Consider the following 26,274-nt stretch of genomic DNA (forward strand, 5'->3'; position numbering starts at 1 on the left):
TAAACTTCAGATTTTAAGGCTGTAACAAGTTATTTCAGTCATCCAGCCTGATCAAAATGACAGTACAGATTTCTACATGGACAATTTATAATCTATTTGGAGAACTTCCATTTCCATATCCTGAGTTTCAAAAACTACTATATGCTTGATCAGCCATTTCTATTGCCGGTCTACTTTCAGGTTCATGACTTTTGTAAACTTTTGGAACTCCTACTTTTTCAGTTAGATTGCTTGCAGTCTCATCACTGCATCAAGTCACAAACCCTGCTGTTAGATTCAATGCTAGTTGCTACCAAGTTGCTGCTTCACAAATGTATCTGTGATCAGACAGTAAATTTACCTTCCCTGTACCCTAAGTTTTCCCTTGTTCAGGGGTCTAAGTTTCTTAACCTTCTGCTGGACTCCTGATGATAACTGACCTGTTTCTTTAATTTCTTTCTGAAGAATTCATACTTCCGCTTATAGTCCCTGGAGTAAGGCACGGCCTTGGAGGGGAATAAAAAAAGAAAAAAAAAAAGAAAAAGTTTGAGATCATCTAACAATTAATGTCATATAAACTAGTCTACGTTTGTGAAACACAGACAACACATTTAAGTTCTGAGATAACAGGAATACATGTTTTACTGAGTGGCAGAGGAGACTTTCAACTCATAAACATCTGGAATGAAAAGCACTTCTCTGCTCAGAGCAGTTCCATAGAGTTTATGCTGCACTTCACCATCAGCTGATGTAACAAGCTGAGATCCCTGCCTGGCCCAGATCAAAGTGACCCAAATGCCTTTGGTGACGTACAGAACGCGGAGTCTTTCCTGCTGTATCATGAGAGACCTGGCTACAAACCCCTCTATTTTCCATGAACAGGGAAGGCTGTTTACATACGTGGGCTATAAATAAACACACATATCAGCTGAACACTAAAACCCATCTATAATTATAATGTGTACCAGCTTTGCAATTAGTCCTGGTGATTTTGCACTTCAGATTAAGTATCAAGGCTAGATAATTATTTTTTCAGTTGCAAATTAATTTCATTCCTTTTAAAGAGATTTTTTTTTCTTTTTTCTCGAGTTTAATTCTTGAATTGAGCTAGTGTGGGTTAAAAAAAATACAGTTTTTTATCCACTTTAAATCCCTCCCCCTCAGGGGGAAACTTTTACTACCATGGGAACTGCTTTTTTTTTTTTCTGGCATTTAAAGATCATTTCCACAGAAAGCTTTTTAAATAGTCTTTAAGAAAAAATAAAAATGCTTTGTTCAAAGGCCCTGGAAGTTTCACCTTCTAGACTGAATAACTGATAAATGACAAGAGTTTATTTGGATGCTATTAACAGTATTCTTGAAAAACATGAAAATCTACATAAGGAATGCTTACTGGTCCAGTTATAGCCACATTCTGCAGTCGGGGATCCTCCCATTGTGTTCTCTTTGTATCTGCAAGACATTTCTTGATTAGTTCCATTAAGTTCCATTTAGATAATGTTCAGAAATAAAATGATGAGTGGGGGAGAATACAACGTTGTACATACTGTGGTTTATGAAGAATATTCTTCCATCTGTGTGAGTTCTCTCTTCCCACCCTGGCTGCAAGAATTATAAATTTCTGATTATACAGTTTGCACAGAACTCAACATGATCTGCAGTTGTGGGCATTCCCCCACCCCCAATCTACTGTCAGCACTGGAATTCAAAAATAGGGTATTTTTTGTAGGAAAAAGCAGGCTGCATTTTCTCATATGCAAATGTCAATAATACTAATTTAAATGATTACACTGTTTCATCTGAAAAACAAATACAAAACAGTTTACTTACTGGTAATGGGCCCAGGTCTACTGGATCTAGGGAAGTCTTTCTCCTCGGGTGAGCAGGAATTTTCAGTCTTGGATCTTCCTTTGAAAAGAAAACAAGCAGCATGTTAAAATCCTTTTGCTGTTTTGTTCTGCTTTTAATTTTTTCCTCTTTACTAATGATTGTGTAAATATGCCTAGCACCAACTAGGTAATTGTTGCATATTCTGCAGCCAGGGGAATCCTTGGGGATTCTCACTACTCCAGTAATTTACAATCATCTTCTAGTGTCCTCTCAGTTTATTCTGTTTACATATATATAACTAAAACTCCCTCATTCAACTCAATTTTTGTGTAATTGAGTCGAATTACTCTTTGCATACAGTTTCTGGCACACCTTGTGCATTTTAGGTTTGGTGGGGTTTTTTGTTGTTTAGTCAGGTGGTTGTGTTAAATGAGTTCTTTCCATAAACCTGGAGAAAAGAATCCTCATTTTGAATCCATTCAACGCATTTCTCTCTTTCCCTTTCACCTGTCAGTAATATTGACCTACTCCTGAAATGTTTAAGTCCATCTAATAGCACTGCCAAGTGGTGTGCAGTGCCACTCTGTGGAACTGCAGCTGTACAACTCCCTCATCCATATTGTAGCTGCACCTGGTCTGCTTTCCTAAATATCCACATTGTTCCCTGTGATAAATACAAGGTAATGGATTTCATCCTGAAGGTAAGTTTACAAAACTGATTTCTGTTAACAGCACATACAAGCTATCTCAGTTTTACAATGTCATCTGGGAGGTACTTTACATCTGCAAAACAGATTCGTATTTTCCTCCTTCCAAGATAAACTTTCAAATACCAATACAAGTAGTAAAACTGATAATCTTCTACTCATTTCACGTATTTTACATTACTTGGCATTACATATGTTCCTTAACAGACACAGCTATCTTGGCACTAAAGATCTATACAGAAGCTTGCTGAAAGTAGCACAGTTTTGATTTGAGAGGAACTAGAATTTCAGTCCATGAGAGCAGCTTCCCATTACCCATGTTGTGGTTTTGGTATTGTGGTCAATAAAGAATGGTCTCCCATTGGGGGCATGTCGGACTTCCCAGCCTTTAGGGAGGAATCCTTGCTCCACTTCAGGCTGCTGCTGAGAAGACTGTTGTGATGAGTCACTTGATGTTGCTTGTGGCTGTCTTCCTATAGAGACACTTTGTGCAGCCGACACCTGACTTGTTTCTGTAGCAATCTATGGTAAATGACCAAAAAAAAAATCATATCAAATCAAAGCCCTGTAAAGCAATATAATTTTTCTATTAGCCTATATTTTTGACTGATGAAAGCAGTTTCATAAAGCAAGTGCCAGACAGTACAGATTTGTTTAGTCTAATATCAACAACATTGACTAAAAATCACTGATCATGCTATCAAGGTTAAAAAAAGACTTTCAGCCTTCTCAGTCAGCTATCACTCCAGAAAACCTCCTTGGTACATTCATAGTAGAGTGACTTGCCATAAATATTACTGTTCCTAACTCTCCTTGAAGTCTCTCAGATATTTTATGTAGTACTTTACTAGTTTATGCCTTTCATAGGCTCTATGTCAAAGAGGTCTCTCAACTTCATTTCTATAACACGAGATGTTTAAAAGGTTAAATGAATAAAAACATCAATATATTAGACAAGACAGTACCTGTACAACTGGTTTTATCCAGGTAGTGGTTCTAGAATTGTGATCTATATAATATGATCTTCCTTTGTCATCTTGTCGTTCTTCCCAGCCTGGGGGTAATCCAGATGAAGTAGGCAGTAACTAAATATTAGTAACAACAGATGAAAAACAATTAAGAAAACCATGAAATTTACTGTGAAAAGGTTTTCCTCTGTCAAATTAAAACAACAAAACTATAATCCAGAAGGTTCATGACTTTTACAAACTGGATAAAATAGATAAGAAGTATTTAGGTCCTTAATGAATAGTTTGAAGTAAGAGGCTTTTATTTGTTTGTTTATTTAAAAGTCAAGCTCCTCATGTAAAATAATTCGTTTATAAACCTGCTTTAGGCATGGCTGATCCAGCCTAGTACTCCTGGCTAGCAGCTCATAGTTTGCAGTGTCACCATGAAAACATAATGTAATGTGGTATAGCTTTTAACTAAAAGTAAACAATTATAAGGCAAACAATCTGAAAAACAAAACTCGTATCTTCATGAGAGCCTTCCTTCTGCAGGCTCTATCCATGCATCAAGCTAATGCTAAACAAAGTTGGAACTTGAAAGCTTTACAACTGAACTAGAGTCATAATTGTCATTTTGTCAGGACAGCTGTTGGACATGGAAGGCCAAATCTCATTTGAAATGTCAGCACATAATACACATAAAAGCCTGTGTTTTTTGGAAAATGACATACCACTGGATGTGCAGGCTGCTCTTCAAGTCTGTATGTTTGCAAACTACCTCTTCTGCCGGAATGGTTCTTGAAGTAGTGAAGAGAAATGACACATTAGCTATTATTATTATTATTAGCAGCTTTAAGGATGGCAGCAAGCAGTCAACAATGGTTATTACACTTCAAACTATTACAGTTTTCATCTGGAACAAAGTGTTGTATTTGTTTTGAAACAGTGATTTAATATATTTTTGAAACTCCTGTTTTAACACTGCTAGAAACATTAAGTTCACAGTGTCTATTATAATCTTAAAACAGAATAATAGAAGCTTGTGAAAGTTCAGAAAACCACAGCAATAGATGTTTTGGCATGTAAAACATTAGAGTTAATTACAACTAGTTACATCACAGTTGAATTTACAGCATAGAACTTACTGTGTTATCTTGTCAGTAGAGTAAAGCCTGTGATACATCACAGTTAACACAACTTTCCAGAGAATAGATTAAGTGAATAATGACAAGATGTGAGAGTCCAACACAGCCAGTTTGAGAAGAGTAATTCAATCCCTGGACTTCGCATAAGCGGTCACCTTTCTGTCTAGTGCCATACTTAGACCTAATTTGCTACAATTAAGCAACTGTAATTCATCTTGCTCCAGGATTTCCCTGATTATTTGAAGGATTTTTCCCTGTCTACGTACCCTTTTAGAATACTTCAAAGAAAAACCACGATTAAGTTTTTAATTTTTTTTTTTTTTGTGGGCAGTGGAGGTGAAGAGATGCAGGAATGTCATTCTATCTGACTCCAGCAAATATTTTGAACATCAGCCTCTATCTTTGCTCAGGCCACCCAAGCAAGCTGAAATAAAAGTTTTCTTGCTACCCACTGGATGCTGAATAGCAGAGATCAAGTAAAGTCTTGTTACTCTCAGTTGGCTATTTCCAGCAACACCAGTGATGCATTTGTACAAACTCAGATGAACACAGTCAATCCCAAATTTACCTTTGGAATGGCATCCTCAACATCACAAAAGCTAATGATTACTTCACTACCCAAATCTAACAGACTGGTCTGGGTCACCTCTATGGGCTTTCCTCAATGGACAGTGGATTTCTCAGGTCATGTATCAGGTTACAGGGCTGTTTGTGGAGCTCGGGTTTCACAAGACAGCTGAGCTTAATTGCTTGCTACCACCAAAAAGACAAGTTTCATCTCTGGCTATGTACTCCTGCTGCTTTCCTTTGCCACCATAGTGTTTGTCAGACAACTCAGCATGCTGTTTCAGCTTGCTACAGCTGCAAAAAAACAGAGTTGGGGAAAAGAGAGAATAGTTTTCTGCTGGTTTAGCAAGCTGAACAGACTCAGCCAGAGGTCAGACAAGTTTCACAACTGGCACAAGGGCTGTGGAATTGTATGGCAAGCTCCCTTTTTCACTGCTATGGAATCAGCAGGTCTGCTCAGCCCAATCATAAAACTTTATCCCAATATTCACAACGAAAAATGATCTATCTTAAGAGTTGTTGTAGTGGGAAAAATCACCCACATAGCACAACTCCTTTAGAAATAAACTGTCAGGATATAGACAGCTTTCTTCATTCCTCGTTTTCAGCAGCCCTATGACACTGGACTAAGAAGTAGATTTACAGACTGAAAAACAGTTCACACAAGCCTGTTTTAACCTCGGGCAGAAATTCATGTAAGCAAAGAAGGGAAGAATAAAATGTTTGTTTAGATGGGTTTCCATAGTAAAAAGACTACTCTTAAAATCTCTGCATTCGAGATAAAATTTAAAAATTGCTAAATGAAATATTTACGGATCTAAATCTACCAGTACTAACATTTTGTGCAAAATACTGTAGATATTTCTACATTAGAACAACAAGAAAAATAATTTACAGTGTAGGCTGCTGACTGGCCAGTAGCTGAACTTCCAGAGGTAGTAAGTCTGTTACTCAATTCTTCTGCAAGATGAGTCTGAATATCACAGCTACTCTGCGAGAGAGGTATTTGAAGGTTCTGACTGCTATACATTGTTGCCTCGTCTTCAGTTATGATTTCCCAGCTCTTTAAAAAGAAAATAAAGAAAAAATGCTTTTAGAAAGTAGTTTCAAGTTACAATGAGTTAAGACAAGCTTTTTGAGTAGACTAGATTGAAAAGCCATTTGCATTTCAGGAACACTTAGAGATTTACTCTTTTACCTCGGGGGAATCTCTGTTGTCCACATTTTCTGTCTCCTCTGATATCTGTCGCCGGTGAGTGAACACGTGCTGGGCCTCCAGCTGCACACTGCCCATATCTGCCACAGCCACATTGTCCCTGGTGGGGTGGGAGGGGAGACCTCAGCACACAGCAGCCACATTTTATCTTTCAACAGTAAGCCAGGCTAACAGCTAAAACATACATCACAGTCGTTCTGGCAGAGGAAAAAGGAACAGTCTGGACCATAAAACTTCATGTAAGCTGTTTAAAATGAGCAAGCATTTGTGTCAACGTGAAGTGTAAGTTAAAATAAAGAAACAGGTAGCATTTCAGAGGAAAAAAATAAGGGAAATAATTTAATGAAGTCCCTGACGGGAAGGAAGAACCAGGCTTGAAACTGAAAAATTTCCTTTTCATTACTATAGTTCTTATCTCTTTAATTGCAACCAGTTTCTATCTGGACACATACTTTTAGAGCAAAGGAAGTGCATGGTGCAGTCAAAATGACCTCCAGCCAGTGACCATTACCCACATAGGCTTGAAAGTTAAGCTACAGAAAGCCCTCCACTAATTCCCCTTGCTTTCAATGTAATTAGAGCGAACCAGCTACAAGACTTGAATTTTCAGGCCAAAACACATACTGAGCAGTTGGTCTTTTCCACTGTGTCCTTCTGAATTCATGATTGACGTAGTAGGTCCTGCCGAGGATGTCCTGCCTTTCTTCCCAGCCTGCAGGCAGTGGAGGAGATTCCTGCTGCTGCTGTTGTGGCTGGCTAGCAGCATCTGGTTGGTCCAATATAATCCATCCAGGCTAAGAGATATCACATAAGTGCTTTTAATATTACCAAAGCTGAAAAAAGTATCTCAATTTATTAAGCCACTCTCCCCCTTTTTAAGGTGTAGTTCCATTACATCTCAAGCCAGTAAGTTTGGCTTGGCCTGTTCATTTCTCAAAAATGAACAGGGCAAATTATGCATGCAGAAATCTTATTTAAGAAATTTAGAAAACTTGGTTAAGTTCCTTAAACATATTAGTATCAGAAGTCGTTATTCCAGGAAAATAAACAGCATTCACAGAATACATTTAAAAAAGTGAACAAATGTCATTTCATACATATGCTGCCAATGTCCTAGGTGGATGAGGATACCCTTTTGTAACAAAGTTTAATTACAGCAAAGGTGGCGATGCTGAATAGAGGTAAGCCTTTAAAAGATATCCATTAATTTACATTGGATGTGCTTACAAAAGGTTACATATATACAGCAGTTAAAATCAAAATATCTCTACAAATTGGAGAGAGTTGAAATTCTAAAACCAGAAAGAGGTTGTGTCTGTTTGTGGTCAAACAGCATTAAACCTACAACAGAAACTTAGACTTACAATTTTATGCAAGATACAAGCAATCACTTTTAACTGGTTTGTTTCTAAAACACTATTTATAGCTCATTTATATTTAGAGTGATTCCTAACATTTGTTTTTCAGCAATAAACACATTTTTCTCCCACCTCTAATTCTTCAGCCTGTTCTGTGGTTTCTTCTTCCGACCCATTGTTTTTAGGTAAGTAAGTCATTTTTAATCTAAGGTGGCCTTTGACTCTTGATTTATGGCTGCAGAAGAGAAAATAAAATTATCTGATTGTGCACTTGTGAAATTGTTCCCAGGAAATAAAATAGCTGACTAGAGGATTATTATTAAGTTTCTCCACCCAAACTTGCCTTTTTATAATTAATTAATTGAGTTCTATTAATTAATTGAGTTCTATAATGGTATCGAGTTTTTAGATTTCCAGATGCATCTTGATATTATGCACCATAACTGGAAAACTTTCTTTGCAACTCTACTGAAAACTTCCCTAGTATCCAAGGCATAACAATAAAGAACAAGAACATAAAGACAAGTTAATTCATATATTTATAAGAATTCAACTGTGTGCAGATAATCTATCAAGCATTGTGTCAACCTGCAGAACTATTTTTCCTAACACTAAGTTACAGCAAGCTCACACACTTCAGCATCTGCCTCTCTGTATTTAGCATAATACAACATTAGAAGCCTGAAAAAAGCATTTCCCCATGTTGATTTTACTTAGTATTTTGAATTGGTAAAGAAATCTGCCAAATTTTCTCATTTATTTGACTGTTGGTGTAAAATAAAAAAGTAAGAGTCCTGAAAATATCACCAGTCAGTCAACTGGATACTCATCTTATCAAAATGGGAAAACAACCCAAAAACGGATCACAAAGGTCTAATGTTTATCTAGGTCTGAGAAAAGTCCATATCCATTTGAAAGAGGAAGTCACCAACTCTCTTACTTTCCAATTCAAACAGTAAAAGTCATGCTTTTCAGGTATTGGGAAGGTAGTAACCTCACTATTAATATTCCTCTCTAAGTAAATGCAGATATGAGCAGAATTGAAGAACATGCATTAGCAGCACTAAAGCATCTAAAAATTACCATAAGATTTCAAGGCAGAGAAGTGCCTGAACCTGTGGCAGAACCTCTAACTGTAAAGCACTGCCAAACTCATGTGGCAGCCACTACGAGAAGAGGTCAGGTCCTCGACAAAAAAACAACTGAAGTTCATTCATGGAGAGACAATAAATATTCTTCATTCATTCATAGAATAGGAAATGTTAAATTCAGAAAAATAGGAGATCAAATTGAAGCTTGATATTCGATAACTCTTTTAAAACCGTTGATCTACTAAAAATCAAAAAGTGTAAAATACTTTAAAAATACCTCTGGCTGAGGAAGATCTATAGATCCCACCTATTCTGCTGTTATTTCTAAATTGGAACCTACTAACTGAAAAATATTGATGTGCATTTCATGTATTTTATTTCTAAATTGCTAAAAATTGCTCAGATTTAGGTTAAGAAGCTGCCTTTTAAAAACAAACATGAAATGCTTAACATTAATATCAGTGTCCGAATGTTACCCATAATTTAGAAATTCCTTGTCTTTTTTAACATAGGCCTTCCTAAATGTTTAGTTGCTTTTCAGTGTAATTTTTTATAGGTTTATTATAAAGATCACATGAAACTGTTCACATGAAACAGATAAACAAAAGAGACAGGAAGGCAGGAAACAATTTTAAGTTGAAAAGGGATAAATGAGTTAATGCACAATATTGGCCTCCGTTTTCACTGTTAAGTGAAACAGTAAATTGGGCAGATGAAGTTACAATGCAAATTATATCGTGGTCTGAAGAAAAATGATTTATTTTTACCAAACAATCTAGAAGTATTTAAACAAATTCTGACTTTTTAGTAGAACCACAATATCTTACAAATGGACACTCAAATTTCTTTGATGAAAAGAGACAAATTTAGACAATATTTACATATATACAACTAATTACACAACAACACTGTTTAGATATGAAAGTTAGAATTTCCATGTGCTATTTACTAACCTTCTTGGATGAAGAACAAAATCCTTAAATGTATATGGTCTCTCCATACTCGGATTTTCTGTCTGGAATAAGACAAGTTTTTTCAACACAAATCTTTATCAAGCACTTGAAGTTAAAGACAACTATCATAAACTTACAATTAATTTCTTTATAACATTTTAAAATTTAAATTACAGGTTCAGGTACAGTAACAGCAATACCAGTTTTAATCTTAGTAATAAGCCTAACGCTCTGGTTTAAGAAAAAAAGTTACTTCTCAGTGTCTAGAGAACAAAACAACAACTGCTCTTGGAAAGGTTTTGCCATGATTACTATTCTGTCTTTAAAACACTTGCTGATAAACCTCTTAGTATCTACTAATGTTTTGAAACCTCAGAGGATAATGAAAAAAAGCTTATTTGTTTCAATGTTCTTGGTGATTTTTTTTAAAAAAACTAATCACGTGCTTTGCAAAAGGAATATAAAAAAACAGAAAAAAAAAACATATCCAAAGCAACACTAGCTCTATTTCCCACTTACCTTTTTTTGTATCTGGTTATATGAATAAGAAACATTAAAAGTAAATTTACAGACTTTGAAGAAAATATTTTAAGAAATTACAATAATTACAATCTCTTCTTATCTTTAAAACTGTTAATCTATGAGAAAGCTAAAAGCACTTTTAACTCTTGTAGCAGCAGAAACCAATATCTAAACCCAAGGTAACCTCCATTTTAAAATAAATATCAGCACTGAAAAACCCCTAACAAATCCACAAAATAAAACTAAGAACCCACAGAGCAGGAGAACCTAATCACGTGTATTATCAGTACAGTTAACCTCCTTAGATGACTAACACAGTGCATACAGAAATATTTATTCCCTGTCATAGTCGTAAAACACAAGCAAACAAAAATACAAACCGGTAGCTGATAAAGAGGAATATCCACTTGTCCAAGAAAGTCATCTCGAGTCTACAGAAAATAAAAACAAACAAAAACCACAGGAAGCTGAAAGCTGCAAAGTGTTTTAAAAACCATGTCCCAACACCCCGACCTGAAGGCACCTTGAAATTCTAGGCAATAAAAGTTGTTCTGTACAGAACAACTTCTGATTGACCCAACACTCAAAGCCTTGGACAGTTCTGCCTTCTTCAAAATGAATTTTGAGGGAGTTGGGGGTGGAGATTTAGATTGTTTATTAAATAAGACAGACTAATGTTAAGAAAAATGAGGAGAGTTGTTCAGCATCTCCAGCAGAAAGATCATCCTAAAGGACCCTCCACCTAAGAGCACCTGACAATGTCTATTAGCCCAGGCAGCTGTTCAAAACAGGCATGTATAAACATGTTTTTTCTTTTCCAAATAATACAGCTACTGTCAAAGATAACAAGAAGCAAAAATAAGTTTAATCTGTGATAAGTGCTTTGGAAGTTCCAGAAATTCTGGTGGTCCCAAGCCCAGCACGGGAGCTTCAAGTTTGGCATCAAAATCTGTTATAACTATGAAAAATTACCTCTTGTCTACACACATGGCAGAGTTTAGTTTTAACAAGTACTATCTGAAAGATTCTGCCCTGACTTAGACATCTGGACTGTCTGACTCCAACCAGAGTATGAATGCAGCAGCTTCACAGCTTGATTCCCTCCAGCCTGTGCTGCTGGAGCAGGGCAGGGACTGACAATACACACTTGTCACTGTACAGTTTACTTCTGATCATTGATTCCTGCTTGCCAAAGAAATTAAGACTTCAGTAATCCACGTAGGTAATTTCAGTATTCAGCAATAACCACCATCAACAAAGTACTTGACTTGACTTCTTGCAGGATTACTGGAGCATGTGCTGAGTTGCTTCAAATCCATTCGTGATTTGAAAACCTTTGCAAACCTCCACAAAAGCAGGAAAATGTATTATATGGGTCATTTAACATGAAGACAAATCCCTGCCTGTGTGCTAAAATCAGGACAGCACACAATTTTTTGAAGGTATATATAAACCTACAGTTTTAAAAAAACCTCCCTGTAACAAGACTACACTTTTTTTGCATTGACTGAGTAAGGAGCTGTGAGAGCCTTCCACAGTATGGCCTGTGCAGCCTCTGGAATTTTAGGCTTCCTGATTTTTCTAGCTAACAAAAGATTTGGTGCCTATTCTGTCCTAAATGTGTTGCTGTACCACAAGCTTTTATTCAAACTCATCACCCCAGGTGATGGTGCTCGTTCACAAAACTTTCCCACCACAAGGCTCTGCATTTTGCCAATATCTATTCCCTTCACCTCAGGACAAAACCGTGTTTCACCTTCCTTCTAGCACAACTATATTTTAATTTTCAATGCCAGTGTTTTACGGTATTAACAACTCCAGTCCAATTCTATCCATTTTTTGGTCCCATTGACAGCATTCTCCATTCAAACAGCCCTGACATTAAAGGCTATAGGTATTTCCTGAAGCAGTTCTTTCTCCTTTAATGATTCTGGTACCTTTGTTCTTTAGCTCTGTTGCCCTAAGTTTGACCATTTCATCTTCAAATGACACATGTATATGGAGAATCAGTGCCTCATATTTGCCTCTAATTTTTACATCTCCAAAAAGCACAACTAGAGCTGCAGACTTGTCATAGGTGATATCATGCTAGAAATTTAGAGATACATAACTTCAAATTCAATTTGCTGCAGGTATGTCTTATGTTCAGATTTGAAGGGGAGGAAAGCAAAATTAAATACAAAACACCCAACTTTTTGCTTCACAAACTTCTTTGAGATAGAAAGTTACAACAGGTTTTCATACCTGAAGAGTCTGAGACTTCCCTGCACTACTGAAGCAAAGCTTTCTGTGCTATTATAGACCACGGGTTTCTGGAAAAAAATAGCTATCATTTTTGCCTATGAGGTTCTTTTTAAAATGGCACAGCACATACCTTAGACATGCTAAAAGGCTTAGTATTTGTAAAGTTCTTGGCAATCCTCAAGTGGAACATGCCTTCCAAATAAATTATTGGAATGTGGGACAAAAGTTTTCTCTATTTTAGAAAACCTCAGAACACTGTGTTTGTTACCAGCATAATTCGAGTACAGGTTCCTGTTATTCACTTTATTATTCTGCTGTCTTTCCTGCTATTTTTAGCAGAGCTAGCCTCGATAACCAACCCTTTAACACTACTTTCTCCTCCAGCTAGAGAGGAAAATTCTCCAGTGGAGATTTCTGCTGACCTCTGAACAACTAACAGATAAATCAGAGAGCAGGAACGATCTCCAGCAATGTGCCCCACTATGACAAGCTGAGAATCTGCCTTCAAAGAAGTGCCAAAGAAGTTTCAAAACAGACATGGCACACATGAACAACTAAATGCCAGTGGAGCTGAAACTCTTTGGATCTCTGTTTCATGAGAGCAGGCAAGACAGACAAGTGGGTCAGTTGTTCTTGTCAACTTCTGATTTCTTAACAGCCGCAGAACTCAAACTTCTGCTTGCCAAACCATAAGTGCATAAACCTCAATTAATGATACAGTACACTAACAGAGAGGCCTTGTATTTTACTGATTCACTGGTTTAGCCTATAGAAAGTAATTAAAAACATGTGAGGACAGACAGCCGCTGGACACAATACATTTAAAGAACTCCAGTGCAATGCCAAAGCGAGCATTCAGAGAAAAGCACCAAAAGAAAATAACCAAGTCCAAACCCCATTTTCATTTATTTTATTAAAATAGACTTAATAAGCTTTAACAGTTAAGATTTTGGACTTTTTTTCCTGCAATTCCCACCAGAAATTGGATAGAAGCAGATTTTAAACAGACACACTTATCTGGGCCAGATGCTTAAGAGCAGTACTGAGAACACTACCCATAATTTATCAGCTTTGAAGACAGTTAACTGAATTTAATGCCTTTCTTAATTGCTGGATTCACCACACAGCCTTTTGAAACAGTTCCTGCACAAGACCAGGGCGTTGAAATAACAGGTATTTTCCCTACCAACTTTAGTGACACACGTTATGTGGTATTAGTGCATGTATTAGAATTCAAGTATATTCCCAGCCTTTTTCTGACTAAACAGGCAGCTAGTTGTGCATATGTTGGTCTTTGCACAGAAATCTACAGCTGTACTGCAAAATGTGAAAGCACACAGCTTTTATTGGAGGGAATATAAGTATCAATTCAAACTGAAAAAACAAACAGTGATCTGGACTATTGCTGCTTAAGAAAACAAGAGCTCAATAGATCCCTTATAAGACCAACATTCTTCTTGCTTAAACACCCAAACATCAACATTAGTTACAAGCTTGATGAGAATGAAAAAAACTTGCCTGAGCTAGACTAGCAACTTCAAGTATTTTTCTTTTCATGTTGCTCTGAGTATATTATTTGGTTCTCTTGAACTCTAAATCGAGAGAAGTGAGCTTTTTTTCCTTCCAGAAAATACTGCCAGCATATGCTATTCATCATGGGAAAGCAACAGTTTCAAAAAAGCAAAATTCAATTATCACGTTAAGATTGTACCAAATTCGGAGATTCCAAAAGTAATGTTTTTTCTATCTTGCAAAGCAATAAATACTTGGTTGCATGCAATCCATCACAGTCCTAGTCTCTGGTATTTTTAAGGGGGAGAAGTACATGGTGAGGAGATTTATTTTTTTTATATTACACGTAGGCATTTCTTCTGAGTTGGCATCTATGACAACGAGATATAAGACCCCCAGCATTTTCAAAATAGAGAAAATACATACTGTTAGATCAAGGGTTATTATACAACATGTGTTTCTGCAGGACCTTCAGCCCTTCTGGCTGTTTCAACAGCAAGGTATCAGCACAACATGCCTCAGCATTTTTACCATCTGCTTAACAGAGAGAATTTAGAAATCACACTGAAGTTATTTTCACTAATTCTCCCTCATTTCCAAAGATATTTTCAGAGAACTGCTTATCTAAAGATCAGAGCAAAAGCGTCACCTGTTTCTCCATTTATGGCTTACACATTTTACACAGAACAAGAATCTTACAGCTTTCTTAAAAATTCATATTTAGTCTACAGTAGTTTTATAACAACATTCAAACATTCATAAATTAGTCTGCTCAATGTGTGCTACTTTGAGAACTTGTGCATAAAAGTTCATTAACAAAGCAATTTAAGACAGCTTTTTTTTATACAAGAATTCATTTTCACATAGGCCACAGGAAGGCAAAAAGTTGTCTAACATAACCAAAGCATACTTCAGCATATTAACAAAGAACATGTCAAAAGTTAATAATGCATTGGTTTTATTCATCAGGAATTTGAGTTCCTTTGGTTTATGTACAGATGTGCCAAATAAGTTACCATATAAAAAGCAGAAATATAAAATTTTATGAAAAGTCAGGAGTCAACCCAGACTTGTCTTGTGTTAAATCTGCCAATACTCACCACAAAAAATTCAGAAAACAGTACCAAATATTTAATTAAGTACTATTTCAACAAGTCATTCCTGACATCAAGTCAGTTATCTTCACAGTAGTTGCATTTACTTGTGAAAGTTTTTGTACCAAATCTTAAGACTTCAAATAAAGTTTGAGAAACAAATTCTTGTAAGTAACAATTCCAGGTGCACTTTTACCTTCACCACTGAACACTGTAAGGCTTAATACACTCAAAAAAAAATGTAAAACCCTATTGAATGTTAAAACTGCATGTGTAATTTGCTTCCCTGAAAAAACAACTGGTAAACCACACTGGCTAATTAATACACTCAGCTGAAGGACTTGATACAGTCAGTCAGTGTTTTGCTTTTCAGAGCAAGAGGGAACAAACAGAATTAAAAAATCCAACAAACTACTTGTCCCCAAAAGGCAGACAGACAATTGCAGCATCTCTGCATCATGGTCTCATTCCTGTGACGTTAGTTCGATCCGGTACATTGCCACCCAAAGGCACAAAGGTTGAGCTTGGAAGCTCCTTTCCAGCCCTAACTCAAATCAGTCGGCCAAAGTTAGTCCATCTGGTTTTAAAAACATTCTTAAGTCTACTGTTGATCCAAATTCAACATCAACACCAACTCAGGACTTCCCTGTACCCTTGCAGCATCACACACGCCGTGGCCACTGCCAGCCACGCTGCAGTTTTCCACACTCTGCAATAGTCCTCAGCCATCACTGATTGGAACAGGAGCCTCAAGTCCTACCTATTGACCTCTCCCAGCTCCAAGCCTAAACCTGCTGCTGCCAAGCCTAAATGTAGACACATGACCTGGCTAGAGCAGAACTTAGTGGTTTGGTTTGTCTTAAGCTCTGCTATGCCCAAGTTATAAATCCTACCTGTCCAAAACCAGTCTGCGTGAACTGACCTTGGAAGCTCAACCTCTAATGGCACAAGGCAACTACAACACAAATCATCCAACCACAATTACTTTTCCAACAAAACTGTATTACAATTTATTTCAGACATGCTCAATGACATTACTAAACTTACATTACACTTCCCACATTAGACATGGTTTTACTGGCCTATAATCTGCCAAATGTTAGCCACTTTAGTTTTCTCATTTATAAACTAAATATGTGTCCCAAATTGAGCTTACTAAAAACAATGATTAGTACAATAACTGCCTAAGGTAGAAACTCTATTAAAAAATAAGTAACAATCATAATAAATTCTGGAAACCCTTTTCCTTCAAAAAGCCCTTGTGCTTTCACACTACTGAACAGGGCCTTCTCCCTTATCTCAGAAAATCACTGATTGCCAGGGAAATCATCTAGGTCTAAAAGAATCCACATTCCTCTTACTGAGTAGCTGGAATGTGCCATTTGCATTTTAATATGCCCTAACTTCAATGACTGTTTGTATGTAATTTCAGCCAGGAACTTGCCGATGTCCTTCTCTAAATTCTGTTTGCTTATGTTACAGTTGATACAGCTGAAAGCAGCCCAAGGTCTCAAACAATAATTGCATCTATCTGTAGACTTTTCAATTTGTTGTAAACTATCATGACAAGAAAAAAAGAATTATGCATTCTCTTGAAACAGAGATGACTATACACCCATAAACTAACACTGAAATGAGCTACAAATATTTTGCTGGCTGCATTCCCAAATCGGCATGTTCTGTTTGTCACAGAGAGTGAGGAAAAAAGTTCACTTGAAACAGAAGACACTTAACAGAAATAACCCCCAGTTTCTAATGAATAAGTGGTCATGGACCTTTTGATCCTGATGTTAAAATATATACTGAGAATGTAATACTCTTTGACAGACCTTCAACTTATCTAAGCTCTTCTTAAAATCCATTTCTTCTTTTGGTACACACATCTTGAGACAGTGAGCTGAGCAACACCTAAGAGCATACTTGTTTTTTAAGAGTGGAGTGAAATCTCTGTTCAAATTCACCTCCCCTGAACTATAGTTTTATAAACTCCCTTTACACCATTTTTTTTTCAAAGCTGAAAAGCACCTGATCTACTTAGTGTCTCTCCTCACATAAAACTTATCCCAATCTTGTGACCCTTATTGGTATTTTTTGAGTTCTGTTATACATGCTTCCTGAAAAAGGATGACCAGAAATATGCATGCCATGCACCTCTGTGGGTTTGTACAATTCCATAACGGTGGTTTTAAATTTCTTAGTTTATTTCTTCACTAATAAATCCTAACCTTTTATTTGCCTTTCAACTGTCAACAAGATCTGAGCTGACATTTTCAGCGAGTCTCTCCCCACGACACAAACTATTTCCTGACCAGTTTAAGAGACCATCACCACACAAGCATCATCAGCTGTTTTTCCTGTGTGTAATGCTTGGCATTTTTCAACAGTGATTTTCAAATTTCCTACTGTTTAGTCACTCACTAGCATGAGATTTTGTGCAACTTTTGAGGTGACAATTTAATCCTCACTTGTGTTTCTTATAGTTTAGTTGCCACCAATGAGGAAGCCTTTTTCTGCACTTATGAGTGTTTTTCAGTACTTCTGCTAAGGGTTCTTGTAAAATAATTTTAAAAGTTAAGTGTCCTGCATTAATCAGCTCACCTATCTTCACATGTCATTGCTTAGTTTGATTTGTAAGACAAAATTTCCTTTTATAAAAGTAGTGCTCAGTCTCCTCCCTGTCATTTACCTACTAGATCTATTCCATGTACTCTTTCTTCCATACCAGCCTGTTGCAGTAGCCTGTAGTTCTCCTTTTGGTCATTTTGAAATATTGCCATAACACTTACAATCTTCCTTCAGTAAGAGAATCTAATAGATTAAAAGATTATTTCTTGTAGTTAGTATTTCAAACATTTTATAGCTGAGCTTTGCAACAATTATTGGGAGAATGCCTGCAGGTACAATTAGTTTTGTTAAGGGCTTCTGTTTTATGCTATAATGCCTACAAAGACTACAATTTCTACATCGCCATAACATTTTCCAAGAAATGTTTTGTTTAACCTAAAGTGTTGATCTAATTTCTCACAGGAAGCAAAAAGAATGTACCATACAAAGAAAAACCATCATAGTCTCATATCTGAAAGCCTGCAAGTCCTTTGGCTAGTCAGGAGTAAAGGAAAAATGTCTCTAGCCTGGCTTGTGAAAAAGTTTTACTTGAACACATTCTTATATCTATACTAAGTCTTAAGAGACAGAATAACTATAGCCTGTGGCTCCATTAAAGAAGCCACAGCATCAATGCTTCCCACTCTCTCGTGGTAGATTAAAAAGACATGAATCAGCCTGAAGGCTGGATAATTACATATTTACATAAGCTGTTTCAGGAGGTTTGCTCTGCATGGTTTTGCAGTTTTAGTTTCCCCATTTGCTGGCATGAGAAACGTACCCAGGCTTAGTTCAGCTGCACACTATAAACAGAATGAGGCTCATCATAATTTGTACAGAGCACAATCAAACAAAACTTCTCCTTATTATGTACATGCAGCGTTTCCTGGGGACTGCAAAGTGCTAGAGCTTGGATAAGCTGGCTTATTCAATTATCTGCTGCAGTCCAGACACTGTTCCTTAGAGCATGATCATATTCTGAAAGTTACTTATGGTTAACTATTGTTAAATACAACTTGCTAAAACTGACAATGAAAAATTTTAGGGACGAAACTATTACCAAATAATATTACTTGATTGCTTACTTTGCTAATCCAACCATTCACAGATGAGGTTGTAGAATTTATCACATCCTTTGTGTGCAATCTTTTTATTCCCTGAATAAGATCAAAAGCTAAAGCATGAAAAAAACTAGAGAGGAAGGTGTAACAGAAACTCTGCATTTAAGCAAGATGAAAAATATAAGAAATTACTACAAACTATTAAAGCACTACAGGTGATTGTTACAGAAAGGATGAAAGTAGGAAAGCACCTACAACTACCTATAAGTTGTTTATTATTGTGATTAACACTGTCTTCCCTTAAATGCTTTGATGGATATTGCAACTTGTAAAATTTGTCTGAGACACAACATATATACTCTTACGTGACTGAAGTCTAACATAGTTGTCACCACGATTCCTCAGGAAGATCCCACCTTCTTTTCAACCCCAAGTCTCCCTGAGTGAACTGACAGAGCATGACACAGCAATGTGCCAGAGACACAGTCCTGTAACAAGATCCTTTAAGATATGCAACGCTGAACAATATGAGAGTTATAAATGGTGAGGTTATTACAGCACAGCAGCATAAAGCAGTGTCAGTTTGGGCTTTGCCTTGTATTGACTCCATAATCTTTTGCTTTACCAGCCCCTTTTCCACCTCACTTCCCCGCACAGATTTGGGACACTGATACACATGCAGCCCCTTTGCTCAATATGCAAAGATGGAGATAAGCCACAGCTGTCCTTCCCTTCTCTTGGCACTTCTCCCTGCTCAGATCACTATTTTCCATGAAGGAGTTTTGCTAGGAAGGAAGCTCTCAGAAGGTGCAAGAGAGAAGACAACCTCAGGCTACTCAGTGCTAGCTTGTGGTGCAGCATTTATCAAGGGAGTCACAATCTTCCAGACACAGCTTCTGGTCCCCTCAGCATGTTCACATCAGCTGGGAAGTCAGTCAGTCAAGAGAGAAATCTTTGCACAAAGCCCCCTCAAATTACTGTTTTACTAAATTTAAATTTAGTACAGCAAGGTTCAAATAGCACTTCCTTTTATGAATATAAAAGGCAAAGTTCCAGAATCTGGTGAAAAAAGCTCAAGAGTTCCAACTAAGGGTTTCCTTACTGTGGATCTGACAGTAGAAAAGCATTGGGTTGTTTTATACCACCTCTGAAAGTTTTGTTGCTTCAAAATGTGTATTTCAATAACTAGAGACAAAATTTGAGTAAAATTACTTGTCAACAGAAGGACAAGAACAAAACTGATTCCCTTAATTGTATAAGAAATTATTGTAAAGCCACACAGCTGCTGAAACAGATTTGCATATGCATTTACAATACTCACATTATCCAATCAGGAGTGATACTGTAGAGGAAGGAATAGCTGATGTCACCATAGATGTCAGCATGATATTGTACTTGTGGCAGACATTAACACAGCTTTATTTTTTAGAAGGTTGTTTACGGTCTACAAGAACTGGAACTGTAGTCACTGTTTCTGCCTTTCTCTGGACCTCACAGAGGTACATTTACAGATGTACAATGACAAGTAACCTGTTCTCTTACCCGCTCCTACCCTCCTGGGATTGTCAAAGTGCTTTAGTTGCAGATTTATTTCTACCCTAAGCAAGAGAGAGATGCATTTAAAAAAACCAACAAAACACATTAAAAACAGAAATACAAAGTCAAGGACAACCTTCAGTGCTGCAACCATGGACTACCTCTTCCTCCTGCTTCACATAAATGAAATTCCACTCTCTGCTGCAGAACCTATTCAACAAGTTTCCAATGAAGACCAGGAGCAGTACATGGGCCATCACCATTCCCCATTTTTCAACTTAATTAAAAATAATCCAAGGCCAGTTGTCATAGAAATGGTGTTATGATTTTTTTTTTAAGTCAGCCTTTAACAAGCTGTTGATTATGGAAAGCAGGAAATGTGACCCGAGGTGGCTGAAGGCTGGTAGCAAGGCACGTAAGAAAAGAATGCATAGACCTTTTGGCTGCTTCAGCCTCTGGAGGCCCTGACCACAGCACTGATTTGATTTCATGCCTGCTCTGCACAGATAGCTGACATTACTAAATGCTACTCCAGTATCAGCTTGTTAAATTTGAACCCAGACTCAGCATATCAATATACTAGGCCAGACTAACTGGAGTCAAGGGAAATATTTTGGGAGTTGTTTATTTTTAAATGAGTCACAATACACCATGATAATTAACTGCACTATGCAATTAAATGACTGCCATAGAATCTGTTATGTTGGTCACAAAGACTAATAGGAAATACAATGGTATTTCTCTGTTTTATTCCAGGGAATTGCTGAACTGCTATAAGGTCAACTATGGTTTTTGCTTAGTTTGGTGGGGGAAGCTTTTACATTTTTTATAACATATTTCATAGGATATTAAAAAAACTGAAAAAGGCCATTTGAGGACTGAAAGGCTCCTGTACCTGTTGTTGCATAAAAGAATCTCAAACAACTCTACTGCCGTAAAACCTTTAGTGCCCAGTTTCCTGAGGTCAGAGATCTTTTTTATTTGTATGTAGACATGGCATAAATCTAAATACTTACAAATACATGAGAAGTACAAGATAACTACAACAATTTTGGATTCAGACTCTTTTTTTTTTTCCTGTTTTTTATTTTTAAAATTGTCTCTCTCATCTTCTAGTCAAAAGATGAAATCTTAAAGAATTCAGGAGGCTTAAAATACGCTGCCACAATAACACAGTAAAAGTGCCACATGCTATCAAGTGTTTTAAAAAGACAAGTCTAAGATTTTGTGTCAATCCATTGCAAACATCACTCCTGGGAACCAAAACAAACTATTATCAACTCAGTGTCCTGGGAGATTTTCTGGAAATGTCAGCTAAGGTGTCTAATCCTGAACTTGAATTCTATCTGAACAGAATTTATTAAAATTCACCCAGTACTAAAATATAGAATATCTTTTATATCAACTGCCATTAAACATAGAGGCAGTGCAAGTTAATGAGAAATGTACTTGAAGTGCATGACTCAATATTTTTTTCCAACAATATACTTTAAAAATAGTCTTACTAGTTTAGAAGAGGACTGTCATAACTATAGATCTTTGTCATAAAGCCTTTTGCTTAAACAAGCAGGTTAGCTAAATGGTAGTAGTAGTGCCAAATCATAGAGAATGAGATCATCAAATACATTTAGTAACCATCAATTGCTGCACTTTTATCAGCATTCATAATTAAAACTAATATAATATTCAGATTATTTAAGTCTTCACAGTGTTATTTAAACGAGTCTTAAAATCCACCTTTCATGTGGCTTATGCTTTACTAACAAAATAAATTGCCTTAAGAGTTAATAAGAGCAAACACTTCTGTCATGTAGCTGGATATGAATTTCATTACAAAAAAATATGTATTTAATACAAGCCTTCTAGACCCAAGTACTACAATTTGAACAGCAATGTTGTTGGGAGAGGTATTAAGTTACAGTGTACTGCTCAGGCTGGGCTAGTGGTTGGAAGGAGGGAAAAAAAAAAAAAAGAGAGGAAACTCTGAAAATTCCTGTGGTTCAGGGTGTATACAGAAACAAATGGTATTTACAGTTTCTCTGCTGAAATATTACTTATCTTTAATTCTACATACAGCAAACTGTTCTGTAAAGTAAAGCCTATATGAAATAAATCTAAAACACTACAGTAATCCACTCATTTTATATGCAAACTTTAGTAATTACTATTCATTTACTGAGAAGTTATGTGTTTAAACCTACAAAACTTAATTTCAAGTTTCAGTAACTCCCACATCTAGGTAACCAGAAAAGAAATCCCTTTGAGTTCAAGTAAACAGGAAATTATTGTTTATCATGTATTAAATACAGGTATTTCACTGTAAGACCTAATCACCTATGCTACTGTATGTATCATATTCTAAGAAACAAATCTAAACCCCAATTTTTACAGATAATATGAAAATTAGCTTCATAATGGTGACAATTTGACACCGATAGGAAATTCTAAAATCATTGCATTTGAGTCTCAATTGCCAACTTTTATTATTTTCCAGCTAAATTTCAGCTGTAAAATTGTGTCACAGTTTCCTATAAACCAGAACACTCACCTTAAGGGGCCTCCACAAAGAAGTGCTAGACATTTCCTTCTTAGAGGTTCCATATCTTTTCCTAACACCAGTTGTTTTTCCTTCATTCCCAGGTTTGAACTGTATGTGCAACTGAGACGTCCTTGCACTGTGACACTTGTATTTAAGGCTGGTTAAGCAGCAAGAAACTTTTTGACGTGATCCTTCCAAGGAAACACTTCTTTGCAAAACATGGTGAGCTTTGCTCATCTGAACGTTCGGTCTTTCTAGTTCATTTATACTAATCTGATAGTCTGAATCTATTTTTGAGGGCAGACATGCAGATGTGCTACGTTCCAGTTTTAAATGAGGGTATTTTGCACCGGAGTTCAGATTTAACTCTGGACTGCAACAGCCATTAACCATTTCACTGCTCGATGCAAATGGCCTTTGATTGAGATGAACTGAAGTGCATGAGAAGCCATCAGACACCTCCTCACAAGCTGTCTGCTCAGAACCACTCAGAGTTTGACTTTTGTCCTGTAATGACGGATTCAAATAAAGTGGTCGGATGTCTCTGACTTCGCCAGAAGAGCAAACTGTTTTAGACAGTTTAAGTCCATTGACTGCTGTTGAAAGGAATCCCTTGGAAGTGGCTGGATCTTCTTTTTGTGCCAGCTCACTGGGAGAAATAATCAGTCTATGAGATGTTTGATACATGCCTCTATGTGGTAGCTGACCTGAGCTTACTGGAGAAGCTGGAGGAGTGCTGGAAGGACTCCTGGGGAAAATAACCAGTGATGAACAACGCCGCAATGGAATTTTAGATTTCTTCCTCACTGACAAAGCATCTTGGTCAAAAGTAGTGCTACTTCTACACAGAGTTTCCTGAGATGAGGTACTCCTGTAGGGGTTACATTTGTTTGCAGTGCTTCTATATGAAGAATCACCATGTACAACACCACTACAGAACGTGCTGTCACTTGTCCAAAGGGTGCCACTGCCACTGTCACTGATGACACTGTTACTATAGGAACCTCCATCACTTGTGGTACTTGCACATGATCCATAGTCACTGCCAGCACTGCTGAAGGATCCGCTGTCACTTGCTGCAATACTGCTGAGGCTGCCTTTGCCCAGAGCAGCACTGCTCAGGAGGCTGTCATTAGATCGGTGATCGACCACGATCCGAGCACAATTCCCTTCATTATCAATTCCAATGAATGGAGTGTCTTCTCCAGCAGCTAAGGCATCACCAAACTGAGAACATCCACTGTGCTTTCTAGACTGCAGGGAAATGTGCAGTGAACTGCTCTTTTTTATTTGCAATGAAGAAACAGTTGGTTTTTTCTCCTGATTAATGACTTGTTGCACTACAGGTGCATAAGCAACTCGCCTGGGAGTCAGCTTCACTTGGGTAACATTAGGTGCAGAATTCTGCGATTTTTTGAAGTATATACAACTATTACTGTCCAAAACATCTTCAGAGGTTTCTGATAATGGATCTGTGTTGCTTCTTTGGGTAGCAAAATGCAATCTTAACCGCCGTGCCATTTGTTCTTATTTCCACGCATGTTAGCAAACGAAAACCACAAAGATCCTTCAGCAGAAAGGCTACAGCCAGCTGCACGGAACCCAGAACTAGTACATCCCAACAGTAAAAGCCCATAAAAGTTGCAGTCTTTGTCCTAATTTCTACAAGATACTAGCATTTAAAAAAAAAAAAAAAAAAAAGTACCTCTTGAAATGTCAGCCATTCCTTGAACTGCAGTTTCTGGACTGTCGTTGATTGCTGGCAGTCAGAGAGCACTCATTTAAAAAGCACTTACGTTCCAACGACCCCAGCTGGGACACACTGACAAACACCACCGACCTTCTTTCAACTATACCTTCTGTAATTTGCATAAAGGAACACAAATAATAAGCTTCCAGAACTTCCAAGTTTAAAACAGCAACGCCTGCTGCGGCTGCATGAGCTGAGTCAATGTGTCCGTACTTTCCTAGCAGCGTATGACTACTAATATTTTTACCCATAGGTTTAGAATTACAGGAAGTTGGTAGGAATGAAGTCCCATATAATTGAGTATCAAGTCCAGGATTGAATTTCCAAATAGTAACCATGCTAGCAAACTGCTGAAGTCTGAATTATGCATAAACCAGCAAAATAAGCCTCCTCCTCCTCCCCTTAAGAAAAAGTTTTTCTGCACTCTTTAAATAAAACTCGAAAGGAATCTGGCATTATCTCACAATCCACATGCTGCTAAGCAATCGCACTTTCTACAGATTTGCACATAGCAGAACCCTCTCCTGTCTATTAACTCATAATTTTCAATGAGGTGCAACTGAACTGGAGCAACAAAAAGTTATTTTGGTTAATAATTTGGCATTTATTTTCAGCCAACCATGTTAACCTTCTCTTTCTATTTTGACCTTTTCAAACTACAGCTGTTAAAGGCAGAAAAAACCCAGTTACTCCTACAAAGTGAACTACCTCATCCTGTTTGCTGGAAGCCCACAATAAGGAGACATTCATTAGAGTTCAGTATGGTTTGCAGATATATGACCAGCTACACAAACTTTAGAACACTGAGCTAAGTATGCACAGAGATAAATAGCATTACCAAACACTATTACAGAAGAAAGTTATTCTGTATAATTATACACAAACTGTCTCAAACATTCATAGCTAATTAGTATTTTTTAATTTTTATTTTTTAAATAAAACGATCAGCATGTCAAGAAGTTAATATGTACTGTCAACTCTCACAGAAGTAATGGGATTGAGAATTCCTACAAAATGTTTCACTGGCTCACATAACTGAAAAGGTCCTTTGCTGGCACCTAGTGGGACTTTTGAAAAAAGACAAATCTCGAATCTTATTGTTGAGTGGGATTTTTTGTTGTGGGTTTTATTTTAAAAAACACAAACATTTGGCTATGAATGTACTTTTGAATCCATAAGCCACATATGATGCAGCACTGAACATGACTGCACTGACATGAAATTACTTAGTGCTGCTGAAAAAGTACAAACAGAAGAGAACAGTAGGCCATTTATACTTTTATAGGTCATACTACTTGGAGTTTTTTCTGCTTCATATTTATTTAACCTTTACTGTATTTTAAGCTAGAAGGCAGTAAAATTAACATTTATACCTCCTTCTCAAGAAAGAGCCAAGAATCAAATTCACAGTACCTTGTTTGCAAGCAACAAATTTGTTTTCTAATTATACCCCAGGGCTTACTTAACCTCCGTTACCTGAATTCCATTATTAGAATGCAGTAATAAATGAATACTGGCTTATTCATAAAAAGCCAACAAATACAACACTTCATTTATTTCATTATGCTTAACCAACAGGACTACTTCTAATATAGTTTGGTGGCGGACTGGGATGG

At 36.9% G+C, this 26,274-nt stretch overlaps 1 protein-coding gene across 3 annotated transcripts in view; it reads right to left on the reverse strand.

Annotated features, from left to right (window-relative positions):
• NEDD4 (NEDD4 E3 ubiquitin protein ligase) overlaps positions 1-26,274 on the reverse strand; it is a 42,088-nt gene that overhangs the window by 10,683 nt on the left and 5,131 nt on the right. The window contains exons 3-16 of one of the 3 annotated variants that reach the window (XM_018069780.2): positions 22,918-24,767; positions 10,699-10,749; positions 9,797-9,858; positions 7,885-7,987; positions 7,019-7,188; positions 6,377-6,494; positions 6,074-6,241; positions 4,198-4,263; positions 3,482-3,601; positions 2,832-3,038; positions 1,810-1,887; positions 1,527-1,581; positions 1,373-1,431; positions 420-485 (exon numbers count right to left, since the gene is read on the reverse strand). In XM_018069780.2, coding sequence (XP_017925269.1) covers positions 420-485; positions 1,373-1,431; positions 1,527-1,581; positions 1,810-1,887; positions 2,832-3,038; positions 3,482-3,601; positions 4,198-4,263; positions 6,074-6,241; positions 6,377-6,494; positions 7,019-7,188; positions 7,885-7,987; positions 9,797-9,858; positions 10,699-10,749; positions 22,918-24,429 — 2,835 coding nt within the window. In that variant the 5' untranslated portion in view covers positions 24,430-24,767. Of the gene's footprint in view, positions 1-419; positions 486-1,372; positions 1,432-1,526; positions 1,582-1,809; positions 1,888-2,831; positions 3,039-3,481; positions 3,602-4,197; positions 4,264-6,073; positions 6,242-6,376; positions 6,495-7,018; positions 7,189-7,884; positions 7,988-9,796; positions 9,859-10,698; positions 10,750-22,917; positions 24,865-26,274 lie in introns of those variants that run through there. The other 2 variants (XM_018069779.2, XM_018069782.2) reach the window with 2 other exon arrangements.

Source organism: Manacus vitellinus, unplaced genomic scaffold, assembly GCF_001715985.3.
Source record: "Manacus vitellinus isolate BGI_N305 unplaced genomic scaffold, ASM171598v3 scaffold_16_pilon, whole genome shotgun sequence".
In the NCBI taxonomy this organism is placed as follows: Eukaryota; Metazoa; Chordata; class Aves; order Passeriformes; family Pipridae; genus Manacus; species Manacus vitellinus.